The 20,474-nt window shown below is 36.8% G+C and overlaps 1 protein-coding gene across 29 annotated transcripts in view; it reads right to left on the bottom strand.

Annotated features, from left to right (window-relative positions):
- The window catches only part of ELAVL2 (ELAV like RNA binding protein 2), a 160,238-nt gene that overhangs the window by 56,062 nt on the left and 83,702 nt on the right, over positions 1–20,474 (bottom strand). For 14 of the 29 annotated variants that reach the window (XM_023203843.2, XM_023203849.2, XM_023203851.2 and 11 more), the window contains one exon: positions 15,517–15,760. In XM_023203843.2, the coding sequence (XP_023059611.1) occupies positions 15,517–15,760 (244 nt within the window). Of the gene's footprint in view, positions 1–15,516; positions 15,761–18,521; positions 18,613–20,474 lie in introns of those variants that run through there. The other 15 variants (XM_023203833.2, XM_023203832.2, XM_023203836.2 and 12 more) reach the window with 5 other exon arrangements.

The following is a 20,474-nucleotide window of genomic DNA, read 5'->3' as shown; positions in this document are numbered from 1 at the left end:
TTAGAAATCTTTCCATGCAAACTGAAAAAAAAAAAAAAAAAAAAAATGCCTCTCTTTCTGTTCAAATAAATGATTGCATCACATATTAACCATCAAATGAAATAATCAGCCTCTCTTTCTGTTCAAATAAATGATTGCATCACATATTAACCATCAAATGAAATCATCAACAAATTAGTGAACCAGACTATACTTCTACATCTTAGCTCAACAAAACAAGCACCAATTTAGAACATCTTGCATTCCACCTTCACAGTATGACAATTCCTTCCTTCTCTACCTCCCTTGAACCATGAGGTGCACCACAAGAAGTTCTACTAGCTGAGTACAGTAGTCCTCCACCCCCAACCTTATCCTTGGGAGTTACAAGACCCTCAGTGGATGACTGAAACCACAGATGGTACTGAATCCAATATAACATACACCACTTTTTTTCCAATCTGTTAATCAAGATGGATTCTAAGTGATTGAAGGACAGGGAACATGTACGGCCATGGATAATGTGGACAAAGGGATGATTCACATCTTGGGCAGGAAGGTGCAAAATTTCATCACGATACTCTGAAAGGTGAGCAACTCAAAACTTATGGATTGTTTATTTCTGGGATTTTCCATTTAATATTTTAACACCATGGTTGACGACAAGTAACTGAAACTGCAGAAAGCGCAACTGTTGATAATGGGAGGACTACTATATTTCATGACATAGGTTCTCTTCAACAGTCACCACTTGAAATCAAGAACTTAACACTGGCTGATATTCTCCAGCACACCCAAAGCTCAAAGACTGCTGAACAACTGGTTAAGCTTGAGTCATCTTTAGTCAAGACAAGACCTTACAGCTCCAGAGGTAGAAGACCTTCCTCATCTCAATCACAGGCTTTTGGAAACTCCCTACAAACATGAGTGCAAAGTAGGCAGTGGGGAGAAGTCCACACAAAGCTTGCATTAAGACTTTAACCACGAAGTATTTGCCTTTTTCATTATTTTAAACTCTTACAACCCAGGGGAGGCTTTCTGTTAAGCCCCAACACAGGAAATTGCTATTCAGTTGTCAATAACCAACGTCTGAAAATAAATCCAGTCACTAAGTGTGGAATGATGTACTTGCAGCCAACATGCATTTGGCTGATGCCAACAGAGAAGGCAGGAGGCCAAGATATAAGACCTAAATTTTTTTTTTTTTTTTTAAAGGACTGTTCTACTTAGTAACAGAATCTGAAATAATGCAAAGGCAGAAATAGGCCACAAACCACCTGCCTCTAGCTTCAACATACATCAGCATCTGTCTCCCAAGGTTGCTTCAGAAAGATATTTAACTCTTCTCTAACTACAATAATTGTTCCAGTGGTCTAAAAAATATGGCTCTGTCCTGTGGGTTTTTGGTTGGGGGGGTTGACTGTTGTATTCATGGGGGGTTTCTTTGAGGGGTAGGGGGAAAGAGTACTAGGGAAGGGGGAGAAAAAAATGGAAGAACTAAAACTACAGAAGAGAATTTCTAACTCTTCGCTCTTCGACTCTGATTGAGGAATAGCTTTCTGCCAAGATTTTCTTCAAGTGCTCAGCAGAGGATGAAGTGAGGTAACAAGAAGTCTGGGGATGTTGTACACTGTGTCCTGTGTCCCAAGATCCCACAGGGATGTTTGTCCCTGGATGCTCTGACTCTCTGGGAGAAAAGAGCAGAAAAGTATGAAGGCAGGGGAGACTTCCAGGGAGCAAAACTACCTGGGTTCTTCTTTCTGACCTACCGTACTTACACCACTGCCTCTTCCTCCAGGTGACTTGCCAGTAGATAGGGAGTGATAGAGATTGAAGGCAATTTTCAAAAGAAGAAAATAAGGCTGAAATCAGGCTGAACAACTACAAAGGGGGTAAGATGAAGTCCCTGCAAGTAGTCAGCAATCTGGCAAAATATTGTACAAATTCAGTATTTTAATTGGATGTTTCTTTTATGGGGAATGTGGCATGAACTAAATTTGAAGACAGGCTATTTATTTCAGGGGAAGGGGTTGGTCGCTAAAGCCACGTAGGGGAAGGGAAATAAAATACACAGAAGAGTCTATAGCCCAAGGGGAAAAAAACTAGTATCTCCTGAGAACAATCATCATAGTTTACTTTCAAAATACTTTGGTACATCCAATGTTGTATGATTTCATTTATATGGGGTACCGAGAATAGGCAAATTCATAGAGACACAGAAAGTATAATGGTTACCAAAGGCTGGGAGCAAAGGAGGTGGGTGAGGAGTTACTGTTTAATGGTTACAGAGTTTCTATCTGGTATGATGACCACAAGGTTCTGGAAATGGATAATGGTGATGGCTGCATAATACTCTGAATGTGCTTAATGTCACTGAACTGTAAACTTGAAAAGGTTCAAATGATAAATTTTATATTTTGCCGCAATAAAAACATTTCTTTTTAAAGTTTAGAATTAACCTGATGACATGTGTTCAACAGCCATTTAAGCTTTAATTCTGGGTCATCTAACATACTATCATTAATGCGCAATCCAGGATTAGTTAGTATAATACAAGTAGGCTAAAATTCAAGTGACTAGTGAAAGCCTACATATCATCCATACCTAAATCAACTATCAATTCTTTGCTGATTCACCTAATGGACGTCAAAATACGGTTTTGTTCTGTAAACCAGTTATTTGTTAATTAGTATAATGCGTGTTAGAAATGGGGTCTTACTGGTAAAATTAAAGGAATTCAAGACATGCAGATGGGTTAAATTACTTTAGAGACACTTCCCACCTTTGCATAAATAGGGCACAAAAATCCAAGGTGGCATAATCCAAGGTGGTTATATCTTTACGGAGAGAATCCCTAAATATTAAATGGTCCTGGGTTTCAGTCTTTGTTTAAAGGGATTTCTTTTTGCATGATGCAAAGTGAGGGTGCAGAACACGACTTTTGGGATGTTGTCAGCCTTCGGTGAACATTTCATGTAAGGTGTGTTCAAAGCACTTAAAAGAGAACAGAGAAGTGGAACTTTACCAAGCTCTCAGAAAAGGCTTATCCATCACTTTGGTCCTGCTTGCTAGATAGAGGTATCTATGTGTGGTGGGATCTGGCCTGAGACCTTCTTTCATTATAACCTATAGAGCAACTAAGGTTCACCCCTCCTCCTTTGGTGCCTACTAACAACTACCCAAAATTATCTAAGAGCTGTTATTCACCATGCTAACATAGGTCCATTTAATACATCCAGTCTCAAGCAGTCACTGGTCATGAACACAGTGGCCTCCAAGGGTTCTGCCTTAAAAAGGGGGAAAAAAAGAGACTCTTTAAAATTCCGTTGTCCAGCTATAAAGGCCAGGAAAGAATATTAGACACCCTCCTTACTTTGATGGCTATGTCCAAATATACTATTTTCCATAAACCTTCAGAGAACTAAAATATCAAATAGAGTAAGAAACTAATCCCAGAAGATTCCATATTCCACTTTTAAGTATCACATCAGGACTAGTTTTTAATGTTCTAGAGCTGGGGATATAACGGAATGTTATCATGCCTTTTTGCAAAGGCTCCCAATTTCCAGCACTTAAAAAATACATATATTAATATAAAACACAGTAATAAATCAGTATTAACAGTTCTGTATTTTAATTCTATTGCAATATGTATAAAAGGGCTTACCCCTGTAAAAATAAAGGTCCACAAATAAAGAATATAAGAGTCTAAAAACAAACCTGGTATAACATTGTGAGATTTTAAGATTATTCTGCATGCACTGTCTGCACCATATACGGCAAAATCACTTGGCACCATGTTTAAAAAGAGCTCACCTAATACTCAGGTTCACAAAAGAAAGAAAAGTCACAATTTTAGAGGTAGGATTTGGGAAGTCATTTAGGCGAGCCCTTGTCTACATGAGAAGAGGCCGATTGATTTGATACACCATAATCAGTCTCTCATTTCTGTTCACAATGTTTGGATACATTTAAAGTAGAATAAGAGCAAACTACAATTCATTTAAGTGGAATGAAAAAAGCTCCCATGGCCTAGTACCAGGGTTAGAAAGAAGGATTCATCAGACAGTACCCTTGGAGGCAACTCCTTAAGACTGGATTTAAAGCATTAAAATGTTAGGAAATAAAACTGTTCTCTCAGGCTCCAGTGACCTTGAAAACAGTGCAATGATCCTGATTTACCAGTTTACATGCAGCTATGCCTTCCTTAAACTTTACTTTAAAAGGAGGATTTGACTTCCTCAATATTAAGTCCAAAGGTCAAACAGGTTGTGAAGAGTCAAGGACACCACCAGATCTATCTACAAGGTAAAAAAAAGCATTCAAGTCTATCATCCCTCACCAAGAAATGCAAATTTTTGTTGAGCTAGAGAGTTGGGGGGTGGTGGACAGAGGACTTGTACGCCATACACATTTTCCCTACGAAATCGAAGCAGTATGTACAAAACAGAGTTCCAACAAAAAGTACAATGATGAGAAAAGAACTCATTAAGAACTAAAAATAAACTCTAATTCAAAATATGCATAGGATTTAACAAAAAAGGAAAACAAGATGTAAAATTGCATCTGCTAAGTTAACCTACCCTCATAGAAACTGCCCCCTCCCCCATACACACAAACTGAAATCTGTAAAGTCTGTGATGACTGAATGAAGCAATGCTTTAAATGTTTTCAATGACTATTTCAACAGAAAAGAAAACAAAGGGAATTCTTTTCCTCAGCCTTCTGATCTGCTAAGACTGCAGGAACACTAGGTTTCTGAAGATCCCAAAACACAGGTCTCTGTACATCTAGACTTGAACATCTTATTTGATAAAATGAGAATATTTAGTGTAGTATTTGCATTTTATATTAAAGGGATATTCATCTTAAGGAAGATGATGTCAATAAAAGTAAAAATAAGCCACAGCTTTTATCTAACCAATACTTCATGGCTCAATTTAACAACTTGCTGACCTTCGAAGCCCAGTAATAGTTCACTGGGACGCTCACTTGAGAGTGCCTTCATATATTAAGTCAAGTTAATTCATTCTGAAACATTCACACAATACCACATAGAGCAATAATTCCACACTCCAGTGCTCTAATTCATAAAGGCTGGTGTAATATCATTAATCATCATTCTGGGCTCCCAAGTCTTGCCTTGTACTTTCTATTCGTACTTTGTTCCACCCCTGGAAAATCAATTATGTTGGTCAAATAACCTAGAAAGCAAAGAATGGAATATGAGCTCTGCATTCTTCCCACATCATGACAAACTCTAAGAATTCTAGGACAACAGATCTACTTCAAGATGTTTTTCAAAAACTAGTTTATACCTATGGGGGAAAAAAAAAGTCTGCTACAGTCATGCAACTCAGTGGATATTAACTATTAACTGATAAGAAGATGACAGGTAAGAGAGACAGTACCCGTGTGCTAGGTACTTTATGAAAGAAACTGAAGTTTCATAAAGTTCACATAGGCCACGACACAAATTAAGTGGCTCAGCTGGAATTTGAACCCAAGTGTAACAATATTCTAAGCTAAAAGCTGTAAGATTACTTTCAGTAGGCTACCTTCCTAGCAGGAGGAAGCAAAAGTATTTTGATTCAAACTTAATCCCAAGAACTTATTCCTAAACTAAATAACAAACCTAGTGTGCACAGGGGTTTAGTAAATTCTACTACCCACTTAAGAAACCTTTTTTTTGTTTTTTTGAGATAGAGTCTCACTCTGTCACCCAGGCTGGAGTGCAGTGGCTCACTGCAACCTCTGCCTCCCGAGTTGAAGCGATTCTCCTGCCTCAGCCTCCTTAGGAGCTGGGATTATAGGCACCCAGCACCACGCCCAGCTAATTTTTGTATTTTTAGTAGAGACCGGGTTTCACCATGTTGGCCAGGCTGGCCTCGAACTCCTGATGTCAGATTATCTGCCCACCTCGGCCTCCCAAAGTGCTGGGATTACAGGCATGAGTCACCATGCCCAGTCAAGGAACTCTTTTTTTTTTTTTTTTTTAAGGAAGGAAGGGGTTTATTTGGCCAGGGACATCAGCCAAGAATTCAGTCTCGAGAGCCATATAAACACAGCTTAAATACTTCCGTCTTGCTTTTTTCCCCCTTAAAGGAGGCATAAGGTAAATCTTTGTTCTAATTTAGAACAATACAGAATGATCATCCCTCGATTACCTAAAGATGATACATGGTGTCAGAGATTACCGAGTAGAGTCTGAAAAGATGATTTTAACTGAGGACCTGTTTCTTCACAATACTTAGAGCAGCAAATGCTACTCTGTAATTTATAGCCCCTCAAAAAATATTTGACTACATTTACCATCACCAATAAAAGTGGCATCCAAGGGTGTTGAAATACTGACATTCTAAAACTTTAAAGAGCCAAAACAAATACCTTAAGGACTAAAACATGCTAATTAAGCCACTGTATAGACCTGAGAAATCGAAAGACACTCACAAGTAAAATGCCAGAAAATATCTGTTAAAGTTGACCTTTTGAGCTGGAAAAGCACGCTCTGAGGGTTTCCACAGCTCTCAACATTCCGTAGCAGCAGTGTACTCAGCTGAAAGTCAATGAACTTAGAACAAGCTCAAAAGAAGTTGGCAAATTTTGAAGCACAGTTTTAGCTCCAATGATCAACTATTCTGTTCAGGAATATTTGAAAGGAAATGTTCCAACAGGTACAGAATAAAAGTGTTTCGTTCTATTCTCAATTTAAACAAAGTAAAAATAAATAAATAAATGAATGAATAAATAAAAAATAAATAAAAGGCTGGTGGCCAAAGTTGTGCAATACTTACGGTAGTGAAATAGAATGAAAACTGTCAAAAACAGGTTGATTTTGTACATCATAAAATTGGGGGGTATAAATCATTTTCATACCAGAGAAGAAACTATTTTAAAATTCTATAAATTACAAAAAAAGGAGCAACAAGTTTTATCACAATTTAACTGTTTTTTTATCTCCTAATTCAACTATCTTCATTTTACTTCACCATCTTCTTTCTCATCTACTTTTTCCATCATTCCTATAACAAGCACTTAAATTGAGAATGGTTTCTCTTCTATACCACCAATCTCCTGATGCAAAGTAAACGAAGACTACCCCCAAGAAAAGGTCTAGAACAGCAAATAGCACACATGCACTCTTATGCTAAATTATAAAGGGGCAAAATTTTCTATGAATTTGAATGTATTTACATAGTTTGTGTTTTCTGTCAAACTAGCAAAGGAACAAAGAGAAAGATACTGAAAACTATTCCTCATCTACTGGTAAGGCAAACATGGCTATTCTAAAAGTTACTCTGATAAGGGCTAGGAAAGCACAAAATCAAAACTCCTAAACCTCATTTACACCATAGATTCAACCTTATTTTCCCAGTAAACATTCTAAGAAAGCTATTGGAAAACTGTGTCTCCTGAGAGTGACACATTTTTTTTTTTTTTACATTTTATTCTAATGGACCAAAATACCAAGTAACACAAATACCAGTATCAGGAAATCAGAGAAACAAATCTGGATGATTAATAAATTACTAGAGAAGAATACTGTTTCATATTTTTCTGTATCCTCAAATAGATGTTTCTTCTTCCTAGCAACTAGCCATTAAAGGCTTCATTACCACTGCTTATCTAAAGAAGCAGCTCTTTGATTTATGAAGAGCTGTTAACTGGGAATTAACTTACTAAATGGTGAAGAGGTCCAGATTTGCCACCCCAAAATATTCCACTTTGGCGTTAAGTTTTGTTGTTGTTGTTGTTGTTTTGTTTGTTTGTTTTGTGAAACGGAGTCTTGCTCTGCCGCACAGGCTGAAATGCAAGTGCGGTGGCATGATTTCAGCTCACTGCAACCTCTGCCTCCCGGGTTCAAGCAATTCTCCCACCTCAGCCTTGTGAGTAGCTGGGAATACAGGTGTGCACCAGCACATCTGGCTATTTTTTTTAATTTTTAGTACAGACAGGGTTTCACCATGTTGGCCATGGTTGGTCTTGAACTCCTGACCTCTGGTGATCCACCTGCCTCGGCCTTCCAAAGTGCTGAGATTACAGGTGTGAACAACCGCACCTGGCCAGCATTAAGTATTATTTTAGACTGAGGAAAATGAAAAATCAACAGATGCAAGAAGAGTTCTCTGCCCTCCCCTTTTCTCCCTAAAAGCAGAGTATTAATTTCCCATGTGAAGGTGTCCCTCTGTCCTGTACCAGTTCAGAGGTAAGCGACTCATTACTTGAGACAGTCAACACCGGATTGTTTATGCATACAGGTCTGTATAAATCAACCTTGTTAAAATTTCCCTTATCTGTCCCCTTACTATTTTCTGAACACTTCCCCACAATTTTCTATTCCACAAAGTCCAAACCTTTCCTTTGTTAAAATGGTATGTAAGTCCCCCAACCCTGACCACTTGAGTTTTGTAACACTTTTCTGTCAACTCCCAAACATATAAAATACTAACAAAAATTGTGCACCATTTCTCCAACTAATTTCTAAATCCCCAGGTACTAAAGAGGATGGAAGTTGTTTTTCCTAACAATGATAAAGAACTGTACTGTATTTATTTCTTAAAATGTTACAAATTTCTAGTTTCATCATCGTGTAATCTTTCAACTAAACTAATCAAGGCTCACACTGAAAACTGTTCTATAAAAATACCCAGGTTCAACCAAAAAGCGAACCTAGAAGAATAAACTTTAATGTCTTTCTCCAAAATTGTATATGAGGCTTCTATAGTGGTAACACCAAATGTTTTAAAGGACTGCATGATCTTTGGCAAAGAAACAAGATATAATGAAAAAAATAGTTAAGTTTAAAGACACATCAGTTAAGATGCAAATAAAGTTTCTCTATTACCTTTTACCTATGAGAGATGTTCCAAAAATAGAGGTTCCACAAACTTGACACAAATTTCATTTTATACAAACCTAGCCACTAAAATCTCAAAACAGATTCAAACGTTACTATATTCCACAGCTAAGGCACTGGGGACCAAAGCATTTTACATATCTTCTTTCTTACAGACCCTAAGAACACACACAGCCTGCCATCTTTCTAATTAAATAGCATACAGAGTTTGCAAAGTGAGATGTTTATTAAGTTATCACCCACCCACCCACCCAATCGCTCTGCTGTTTCCAACTACTAGTCTGCAAGAATCAGAATTCTTGACCTCTTGATACTATGGACATTTCACAGGCTCACTGTATAACTGTAACTGACATACAGAATCACATTTTCAAATTAATGTTCATCAAAACAGTTTTGTGTTCACCATGATTGACTCATAGGAAGTAAGTGCTATTAAAGTTGAAGGTTCCCATTAGTCTAATAAAATCCCACTTATCTGTTTCAATCCTGAGGAACTAAGATTGTATTTGTTTAAAAAGAAGAGAATCCTATGCCATTAAAATAAACTTTGGAAATCACATTATTTTGATAGAATAAACAAGGATCAAAACTAGCTTTAAAATTCTCAGCAAGCAGAGACACAAGATAAACCTAGCTAAGAACACTCATATATTAATAAAAATGATTTTAAGATCCTAGCCATAAGGTGTGCTGGGCCATGGCAGGAGCCTTATCATGCAAGGCACTACCTTGTAAATCAACATCTCTTTGGGCCCCCTGGAATTTATATTTGTTTTTTTCTTTTTTCCCCTTTTGTCAAAGCTTCTGGTTAGCAGTTGATGAGATCAGTACAAGACCTACCTCAAATAACTCAAAGAAAGAGTGAAATACTCATTACCTGAAGTCTTTCACTAACTACTACTCTAGCCATTCTTTTAGAAGGAAAAGTAACAGTGAAAGAACTATCTACCCCGGTGTTTCAAAAACCTAATTACTATCAGATCAGTAAAAATACAGCCTAGTGACTTAAATTCAACATTTCTAGTTCTGAACCCTAGGAATTAATTCAGAGGCCAATGCTGAGGAGGGGAAAGCACTTTAAACTTAAACTTTCCAAGAAATTAGGTACTGCAATTGTTAACACCTCTTTCATAACCCCCTAAATCTAGAATTCAGGTAAACTTGGAAATCCCTGGTTCAATCTCCCTGTGTAATGTTCAAGACATGGATAACTCCTAGCTAACTAGTACATTCTAGGTCACCCCTACAGATTCTGATTCAGTAGGCCTGGACAGGGCCCAGGACCATGCATTTCTGGCACTCATTACAAGTGATTCCAATGCAGGAATCCTAGTGACCATACTTCAAGAGACACAGTCTGATTCCCAAAACGTTTTGGGCTTCAAAATCACCTAGGAAACTCTCTGACAACATATTCTGAAACTCCCTTAGGTGAGGATGTAGAGCCAAATTTGGGCACCACCAGGCTAGAATATCAACCTCACAACCATTGACTATAATGTTTCTAGAGAAGGACAGATGTTCTTGTTCATTTGGTGTATTCGTCAGTCTTTGTCGAAAACCTTCCACTCCCCTTCCAGAGAAGACACGCTCACCAGAAGACGCCCTCTGGATAACTCTGTAAAAATTACACATCTCTCTATAAATTCACCAGCTGGCCCTGTGCTTAATCTTTAAAGAGTGAGGTGAGGTCTTGCCTCCAACAAGAGGCAAAGAGGAAACATCCAGGTAAAGAATAAGATAATCAGAATTCTGGTCCCTACTCTACCGCTTAATAGCTGTGTGGCCTTGGACTAGTCATTTCACAAACCTAGGCCTCTCATCACCTATGATGCTTGGTGGAAAGAAGGGAGAGGGTTGGTTAACGTCACCTCTAGGGCTTTTCTGACTGTAACGCTTTATTATTCATTCCTTGCATCACAAAATCCATTTTGCTCATCTAGAATGCAACATCAGCAGGTGTCAAGGACTCTGAAGTGCATTTAAGAACGCAAAGGGATGGACCAAAGTCAGCTAAGCTGTACAAGCAGCAGAAGCTTCTCATGATGAATGCCTATAGATAGGAAACAGGCTGAAGCATACAGCTGGGCAGAAGCCCAAAGAGACGGACCTGACAAGAAACATAATAAATAGAACTTAGTCTAGAGAGATTATTGTATTTGCTACTGAAGACATTTCTTAATGTACTTCCGTAATCCTCACTCGATCAAAATAGTGACATTAATTTGCTAACACTGACAGTCTAAAAATTATACACTCTCTTCAAGGACTTAAGAGGCACACACTTTCCTAGATATTTTTGTTCCTCAGATACACTTTCCTAATTCAGCATTAAGTAAGATTTAAGAAAAGGGAAAAGGAAACATTTCAAATCTTCCTGCAGAGTGACTCCAGAGTTTTCCTGTAACCCAATTAATGCTCATACTCCTACAAAATCAGAATACAGAAATGGGTCCCAACTGCTCCCCAGGAGGCAGAAAAGGCTGGATAATTAGAGAAGGACCAAAGAACTCTGGTCTGTACCTAAAATGCTTACTGAGAAACTGCACGAGATGGGTAGTGCTACACATCACAGGGCAGCATCCAAAGCTCCACAATTCTTTCAAAACCTTGCTAAGGATACATTAATACTACTTCTTAGGAAGTGTGCCTACTTTTCAAAGTACAACCATTCAGAACCCAATTTTAGATACTACCATTTTCTAGACTATTTTACTCAATATAAATATTTAGTGAGAAACTCAGAAAAAAAAAAAAATCGTAAAGCAGTTTATGCTTAAGCTAAACGAGTGAGATCCTTCTAAAAACCATTTAACCCATATTACAAATAAGATGTCAGTAGTCCAAATCAAACCAAGATTACCAGAAGTTGAGGTTCCTAGTGTTCAGATTTACCTACTCCACTTTTGAATTTATTATCATGTATGTTTCTTTTAGAAAACATGTTCATATGTTATTGATGTGAACAGGTTAAACTGTTCTGATAACCAGTTAATAACAAATGATTTCAAAAGCTTTTATAGCACCATGTTCAGTGGAATCTACTGGCAGGGATACATACTTACCCTTCCAACAGCCCCCAAATAGGTTATATGATCAAATAAGACCGGGGACTATAAATCAAACAGATTTTCTTTACTGCTGTATTTTTCATAGTTCTTAATACAGTGATTATCGAGTATGGATCTTAAAGAACTACGGAGTACAGCACTTCCTAAACTTGTCTGTCAATACAATACTTAAGAAATAATTAGGCCGGACGCGGTGGCTCAAGCCTGTAATCCCAGCACTTTGGGAGGCCGAGATGGGCGGATCACGAGGTCAGGAGATCGAGACCATCCTGGCTAACACGGTGAAACCCTGTCTCTACTAAAAAATACAAAAAACTAGCCCGGCGAGGTGGCGGGTGCCTGTAGTCCCAGCTACTCGGGAGGCTGAGGCAGGAGAATGGCGTAAACCCAGGAGGCGGAGCTTGCAGTGAGCTGAGATCTGGCCACTGCACTCCAGCCTGGGCGACAGAGCGAGACTCCGTCTCAAAAAAAAAAAAAAAAAAGAAAAGAAAGAAATAATTACTACTATCTCACAAATCGAAGGTTGAAAAACATCTTTCAATCTTATATACTACTGTGGGAAGGCAATTAATACACTAAATACACTAGGAAAAATGGTATGAAAGTTCCTCAAAAGATTAAAAACAGAACTACCGTATGATCCAGCAACCCCACTACTGCATGTTAACCCAAAAGAAATGAATCAGTTTGTCAAAGAGATGCATTTTTGTTGCAGCAATGTTTACAATAGCCAAAATATGGACTCAACCCAAATGTTCATCAATCAACAAACGGATAAAGAAAATATGCTCTATACACACAATGAAATACTATTCAGTCACAAAAAAGAATGAAATTCTGTCATTTCCAGAAACATGGGTAAAGTTAGAGGACACTATGTTAAGTGAGGTGAGACAGCCAAATACCACACGATCTCACAGGTGGAATCGAAAAATGCTGATCTCACGGGAGCAGAGAGCAGAACAGTGGGTACCAGAGGGTGGAGAAGAGAGGAAGGAAGGAAGGAGGGGGCTAGATGGTTAATGGGTACAGGGTCACTGTTAGAGGAAATAAGTTCTGGTGTGCTATTCCACAGAAGGGTGACTATAGTTAGCAATATTGTATAGCATACTTCAAAACAGCTGGAAGAGAGGATTTTTGAGCACTCTCAAAGAAATTATGAATGTTTGAGATTTGGAAATGCTAAATACCCTGCTTGATCATTACACAATGTATATAGCATCGAAACATCTCACTGTACTCCACAATTTGTTCAATTATGTGTTAACTATATAAAAAATATATACTATATATAATATATAGTTTATACATGTGTATATATCATATATAGTATTATAGTGTGTGTATATACATATATGTATATATGTATATGTATGTATAGATATGTATATATACACACACATACATAAAAATGTTACATCTTTATAAACATCTTTCAATACTCATGCCCACTGTGGAATTTCTTGGGGACTCTACTTGCTTACCAAATATTTTTAATAGAAATTTTACCACAGTGGACACCTCCATTACAGCCTTCCCCTCGAGCCACTGAAAAGATAATAGGCAGGGGTCAGAGGTGAAGGAAATGAACGAGAAATATTTACACAATTTTTTAGTATCTAGCCATGTATTAAAGAATGCCCATGTGTTGTGCTTCTATTACCACTGTCTACCACATTAAAGCTAGAGAGGCAAAGGAGATGAAGATAAAGAACTCAAATTTACCCCATTTTGTCACATAACAGCTCTAAAGATTTACAAAAGAGTAAGATTAATTCATGATTGACTAGAGTTTAGATGTGAGAATCTGTAAGATGTCTCCTGCGGCAAGTGCCTAATATGAAAGATGTATGATTTTTTAATATTTTCATCTTATAAAATGATAAAATGTATCATAACAGTTTCATAACAAAATATGACTTTCGTGCTCTGTTCATTCATCTTTCTTTTTAATGGTTACTGGAACTCTACTAAGCAATCAGAAATCACATGACTTATGTCACAGTCCTCAAGTCATTTATCATATTTTATCTTTTATATTAAAAAGGTTGCAAAATCCACATGTAAGGGGTGTTGTTTTACTTTAACAAAAAAAAAAAAAAAGATAAAATTCAACATCAGGACAGAGACATAAGAGCAGCCTTTTGTTCCTCACCTTTTTCAACTTATTAAAAACTCTATTAAATTTCACATATGCCTATCACACTCATTTTGGAAAAGAAACTGAAAAATCTCATCCATCTGATTATCAGACAGATGATCTTATGTTCAGGAACATAAGAACCACCTTCCTAATATCATAGTGAACATTTAAACAACATAATTAAAATAGAATGGCCATTTGATATGGATCAATGACAATCAGTTTGTACTTAGTTTTTAACTTGATTTCAGTAAGTTCTCTCTGTGAACCTCAATCTGTAGCTTGAGGAAGTATGATTATGAGGCCAAGCCCAGGGGCTGGCTCTAGAACTCACCTGTAGAGATAATAGAGAATGAGCCCTAATGATTAGCAGAATAGCTCAAAGTCCCATGTATGAAAAAGTCAAAAGTGAACTCAGGAATGGCCCAGTGTGAGCCCCTTTCCTCTGCCTTTTACCTAATTTTGCCAATGGAAACCAGAAGTCTAGAGCTGACTTGTCCAAGGTCACATGACTAGGTGAGAGTTTAGACTCCTGGTCTCATTCTTCACACTGTCGTTAAGTATCTTTTACTCATTTCAAATATTCCATTTTATATTTTTGGTTATAAGCTTTGTAAAGCAATTTGGTATACACCATCAATCAAATTTAATTAACATGAAAAATCCTCGGGGTTTGTCTACCTTCATATATTTTTAGTGTTTAACTTCATATATATGTCTAACTTCATATATTTTTAGTGTTTGAAAACAACTCCTGCAGGAAGCATTAACCCTTCTATCCCAAGCACATGCTCCTTAAATTAGGTTTTGGCTTACTCTAAAAATTTAGTCAAATCTTAAAAAGTACTAAGAAGATTGTCAACTACCTAATATTCAAAATGTACTATAATTAAGGCCTTATCTTTCTGACAATAAGGACAATCATATACCATGTCATCCTTTCCTTGTTAAGGAACAGAAAATAAGATCTCACTACACTCAGTATTATATCAGTGAAAATGTTTATACACTGACAATGTGAACATTACCATTTATTTTATCATATATAAGCAAAACGATTATACTAACATAAGGAAAAGACACTTCAAGATTTTTTTCCCCTCTCCCAAACACATATTGTATCTCACTGCTGAAATGCTAAATTAAATACACTCTGGATACTAAAAGACAAAGGTTAACATGACACTTGCTATCCCAGATATACATACTTTTAGAACATTTTCCAAAGATACTGTCCAGATCAAAGTACATTAAAGTCCAGTTAAAATATATACTATACCAAAAATAGTCTATTGCTTCAAAAAGAAAATTTTAAACTAAGTTTGATATTGCTGATGTAATAACAGAAAGAAAATCTAGATACGTAAAATCGCAACATGAATTATTTACAAGCAGTAATCTTATTTTCTCGTATCTTGAGACACGATCCTTTAAATATGAGTCATCTACATAAAACTGCTTACCTGTTATTTTGTCTCTTACAAGCTTACAGGACTCTATCTCACCAATGCTCCCAAAGAGACTCTTTAGTTCCTCCTGTGTCATGTTCTGAGGAAGGTAGTTGACTATTAAGTTGGTCTTGCTGTCCTCCGTGTTCCCAGAGTCAACTGGTGACGAGCAGTTGTTGTTTATGGTAGTTGGACCATTGGCTGTGTTATTGCAAGTTGGCCCATTAGACAGTTGTGTTTCCATGGCAGCAATTACCTGCTAAAAACAGAGAAAATAAGAAATGTCAGAATTCATATTTCACAACCTATTAGAGACTCCATCCAAGAATTTAAACACTTGTCACTAAACACAGTTGTTCTACTGAAATTGCAACAATGCTTCAACGAAAAGTGTAACACCTACACTAATTTTTACTTCCTATTAACCTATTCATCTTAAGGTTACAACTATATTTCCACATACATATTCCATACATGCACATAAGCACAATTTAAATCTTAAACATTTTCTAGAATCACATTTTGCGTCTATTCACATATCCTTACTCACCTGCAGTGTCCACAGATGAGAAAATTAAATATCAAAGGGCACAGAATTGAACCCTAACTAAAAATCATACTAGAAAATAAAAGTGCTTAACATGCTACAACAATGAACAAAAAAATGACCTACCTAACTCTGAAGAGATTTTCAGTTAGCCTAAGAGGTTCAATATTCTAAAACTGACAGATATCCATTAACTTAAAAATCAAAGAGCAAGAGTACTTTTAAAAATATAAATTTGTCAACATGTACTGTTTTGGTTACATATTGAAAATGTTTTTGATGGACAATATCATCTACCATTGGTAAGAAAAAAAATAGATGCTATGTTTTAGGGAGTGGAAAGGAACTGTAAGGTAACTTGGGAATGAAGCTATGAATACTTTGTCTACCTGGTAGAATCTAATAGGACACTCTTGTCAACCTTGGCAGCTAAAAATCAACAAGGCAACTGATCTACAGCATCGAAATAAAATCCCCAAACACTTCGATATGGTGTTTTTCCTTGACTCTGCTTTTTAATGAGAAAAAAGAAAACCTATCCAGTCAATGAAAACAACAATGTAAATATATCAACTTTTGCAAACAGACCAGCCCAAGGAATTCTCATTTGAGCACATAAGCCTGTTGAAAATGCAAGTAATAGGGTATCTATAAACTCCAAACACCAGATAAAGAACAGAGTTGGGGAAAATGGCCTCAAATTGTTCAGGCTACTCTAAAAATCACTTATTAAGCAGTTTTAAATCTAGTTTCCTAAAACCAATCCTATGCCAAAGAGTCACAAACCACAGCCCCATATTTTCCAAAAGCATTTTCCAGTAACTACCTAACTTTGGACAGCCAAGACTGTGGTGGAATCTAAAAATCAAAGCATCACTGAAAGGATCATCCTTCATATTGCATACATCTCTCACCTCCACAAAGAACTACTTCTCAAAACTGACAATTCTGAATTGAAGGGATGCTAGCTTTAGGGAAGTTTTAACACAGAAAAGGCAAAGAACTTGAAGCAAAGAAAAAAAGCAAAGTAAAGGGAAAGTGGGTTACAAGGAAAGAGAAAAAACTGTCTTTTAAAACGCATATTGCCTAAGAAAAACAAAAGGGCACATTAGCAGATAAACATATAGGAAGAAATCTCTACTGCCAGATGTTAACAAAAGAAGGCAGTGTAGGACAGATTGAGACTGGTCAGACTGGACAAGAATCAGTGCTGTCATGATTAAAAAAAAAACAAAAAAAAAACAGGAGGCAAAATCCAGAAGAGCTTTTGAAATATCCAACAACCTGTAACCCTTCCGTGACTTCATTTCCTTGTCAAAGAAGTGGGTATTTACTCTATAAGCTGCAAGCTGTTTCTCTTGGGTATGTAAGCTTTCTCAGGGAAAGCTTAACGGGATGAGGGAATATAAACCTTTGGAAATCTGTATTTAAAAATCTTAAATCAAGATATGGGTTTTATTATAACTAACAAATCTATTTGAATTTGAAAAGGGAAGTTTCAGATTTCCTAATTAAACATAACTGTTCTGGTTTGTAGAATATTAGCTATGGGTCACTCTTTTCACAGCAAAATTCTTCTGGGGTTAACCCTTGCCCAGCAGTTATGGAAACAAAGAGCTACAAGATTCAAGTGGCCAAAGACACATAAATCACTACTGAAAAGTTTGGATAGGTGTAGAAACTATGAGAGCCCCAAATGGGAGAATCGGACTAAAGCTCATTGGGATAGCATTTGAAATACAAAGTGTTCACTGACTGAAATTAGCAAGATTTAGAAAGGACAACAAACACTCCTCACTTAATTGCACATTTATTTCCATGTTCAGGTGGCAAGAATGAGCTCCTAAGCCAACATTCAAGTGAACAGCTGCAGTAGGCTGTGTGCGCTGAAAATTACAGCATCTCTCTGCTATAGGACCATCTGCTCAGAATAAAATGATACTAATGTGCTATATTTTACAAATAATGCATATTCCATTGATAGGCTCAACACAACTGTTCACAGAATGCAAACTCTTTCAACAGTTACTGGGCAAATAATTTTCAGCTAGATTTACAATTTCAACTTTTTTTTTTTTTTTTTGGAGCATCAAGAATTTTAAATAACTTCAAAATTTAGTAACCAAAAAAATACATAGTAAACAGAATGTATAGAATTACGGTAACTTAGTATTCAGACCATACCAAAACTTTTTTTGTTTTTTTAAAAAAGCTTGTCACTCTTTTGAGTCTGCACTAAATCCTAATTTAGATTATAAAAAAATTACATACGAGAGCATGGTTCTGATGCTACGTATACCACTATAGTTAAAATTGCAATGTGCTTTAAGTCCTAAAGATGGCCATACCACAATAGGTTAAATGTAAGAATTAGTACGCCAAATGAAAGATTCAAGTGTTTGGTATGGCCTCAGCACTCCTGCAACATGCTAAAAAAAAGTAGCCTACAGAATTTAAGAAAAATCCCACAGACCCCGGTCCAAGGCTCTGCTGCCCACGAACCACTTCTAAGCAGAGAAGCCACATCACACAGTCTGACTGCCATGTTAGTTTGGAGTTGCCGTCTGCAATATGGACACAAAAAGTACCGTATGTTAGATGAGCAAGATAATGCAACAAATCAGTTTGTACAAAATTTACAGTGATTGTATTGATATTCCCAGCACGTCCATGCAGTGTGGCTTAATTGAAATTGAGGCAATTCCAATCTAATCTTTCCAAATTCATTTCAACATGTAGTTTTCTTGCACAAATATAAGCATTTTAATTAAGAGCCTGATTTTAAAACAATATTAACTAGTTATCTTGGCATCTATTCTAAAGAACTAATTTAAACCACACCTCAAAAATTTAAAAAATAAAATAAAATAAAGCAAAATACTGCAGGCTATCTTATCTCTTAAGGATGTGGGAGAAGGGAGGAAATGTGAATGAAATTTTATAGTGGGAAAAAGTGATCATGCAATTCCTAAGTGATTGCTTTGCATAAAAGCACTCTTTCCCCAAAATATCAGAAGGACATTAAGAGAAGCTATATTTGCCCACACTGTTACATTATACTACAAATGATCCTTAATCCTGGGACTTAAAATTAAAAGTGAATCGAAACCCTGTGAGGTTATTTTGCCACTACAGTCAAACGGTTTCTAACAGTTTCACTGAGAATTGTTCAGATATACGAAGAGGCAGTAAACCAGCATCTTTCAACTGAAATAATTGGACCGATAAATAGGATTGTTTGTAGTAATGCTTGCATAGGATGTCAGCTTTGTCCCTGAACAAAATCAAGTGAACATTTTTTAATATGTAAATTGTAAACCCAGCACGATTTGAAATTAGTGCTGCTATGAGGCCTCTAGTATAGTTAATGGGCCATTTACCATTTATTGCAACTTGCCCAAATACCAAACAGAGCCATGATATTGGCACAAAAGCCAAAGTTTACTTTTTTTTTGCCATATATGCAGATGCTTCAAATGGTCAACATAATAATCAGAAAACTTAGTTTCTAAACATAGACAGTGAATAACAGAAGAGGTCCGAAAATGTCTTTTACTTATTTATAATTATAAAAATTTTATCCTGAGAGGCAATCCTGGCTGTAAGTGATTTACTCTTGATATTAGCAATGCTGCCAGTAACAGTAGATTCCACTTTCTGGCATCTACCAACAAAGTGGTTAACATACTTTTTTTTTTCAACAGGATGCCATGAAAATGTTTTACTCTTCTTCCGTTCTCCCACTGTAACAAGAAAATTCAGTCTGATCCTATGTTCTTTATTTTTCAAAAAACTACTTATAGTTGAACTGAACCTGTGAAAAAGTGCTTTATACCCACGTAAGGCTTTTTACAAGAACCCAACTGTAGTTAGACTACATGAGCAGGACCACACCCAGCAGGGTAAAGCAGGCATAAATATATGTCCTGAATACCCTCAGGAGTTCAATCTAGACATTCCTCAATACATAAAACAGATTTTAATTTAACTGCCTTAGTCCCTTCTATTCCATAGGAGGAGGACACTAATGAGCTAATCTGTTGACATCCCTCTTTCTGAAAGCCCCAGGGAGGTAACAATCACTTTATTGCACCAACTAGATAGGAAGGCTGTGTATGGAAAATGATTCTACTGCACTTTTACATTTCAAGCACCCCAGACAGTCTCTCCGCTTGAGGCAGACACATACCTTTATGAGAAGTTATAAATAAGTTGCTCACATGGCCCTTACCTTTATGCTGGCCAACAATTCAGTTACTAAAAATGTAAAGCTACTTCCCCTTCACTTAAGGACAGGCAATTCTGCTCTACTCAATCTACCACAGACAACTGGGCTGTGCACTATTTATAGATTCCATTGGCTCTGAAACTCTTCGGAAAGAAAAAAAGGCCATTTTCCAGTGAAACAGAGCCATTAATTTTAAGG

This window comes from Piliocolobus tephrosceles, chromosome 14 (assembly GCF_002776525.5).
Source record: "Piliocolobus tephrosceles isolate RC106 chromosome 14, ASM277652v3, whole genome shotgun sequence".
Lineage (NCBI taxonomy): Eukaryota > Metazoa > Chordata > Mammalia > Primates > Cercopithecidae > Piliocolobus > Piliocolobus tephrosceles.
Note: the sequence above shows the minus strand (reverse complement) of the source record. Positions and strands in the feature narration are given on the sequence as shown.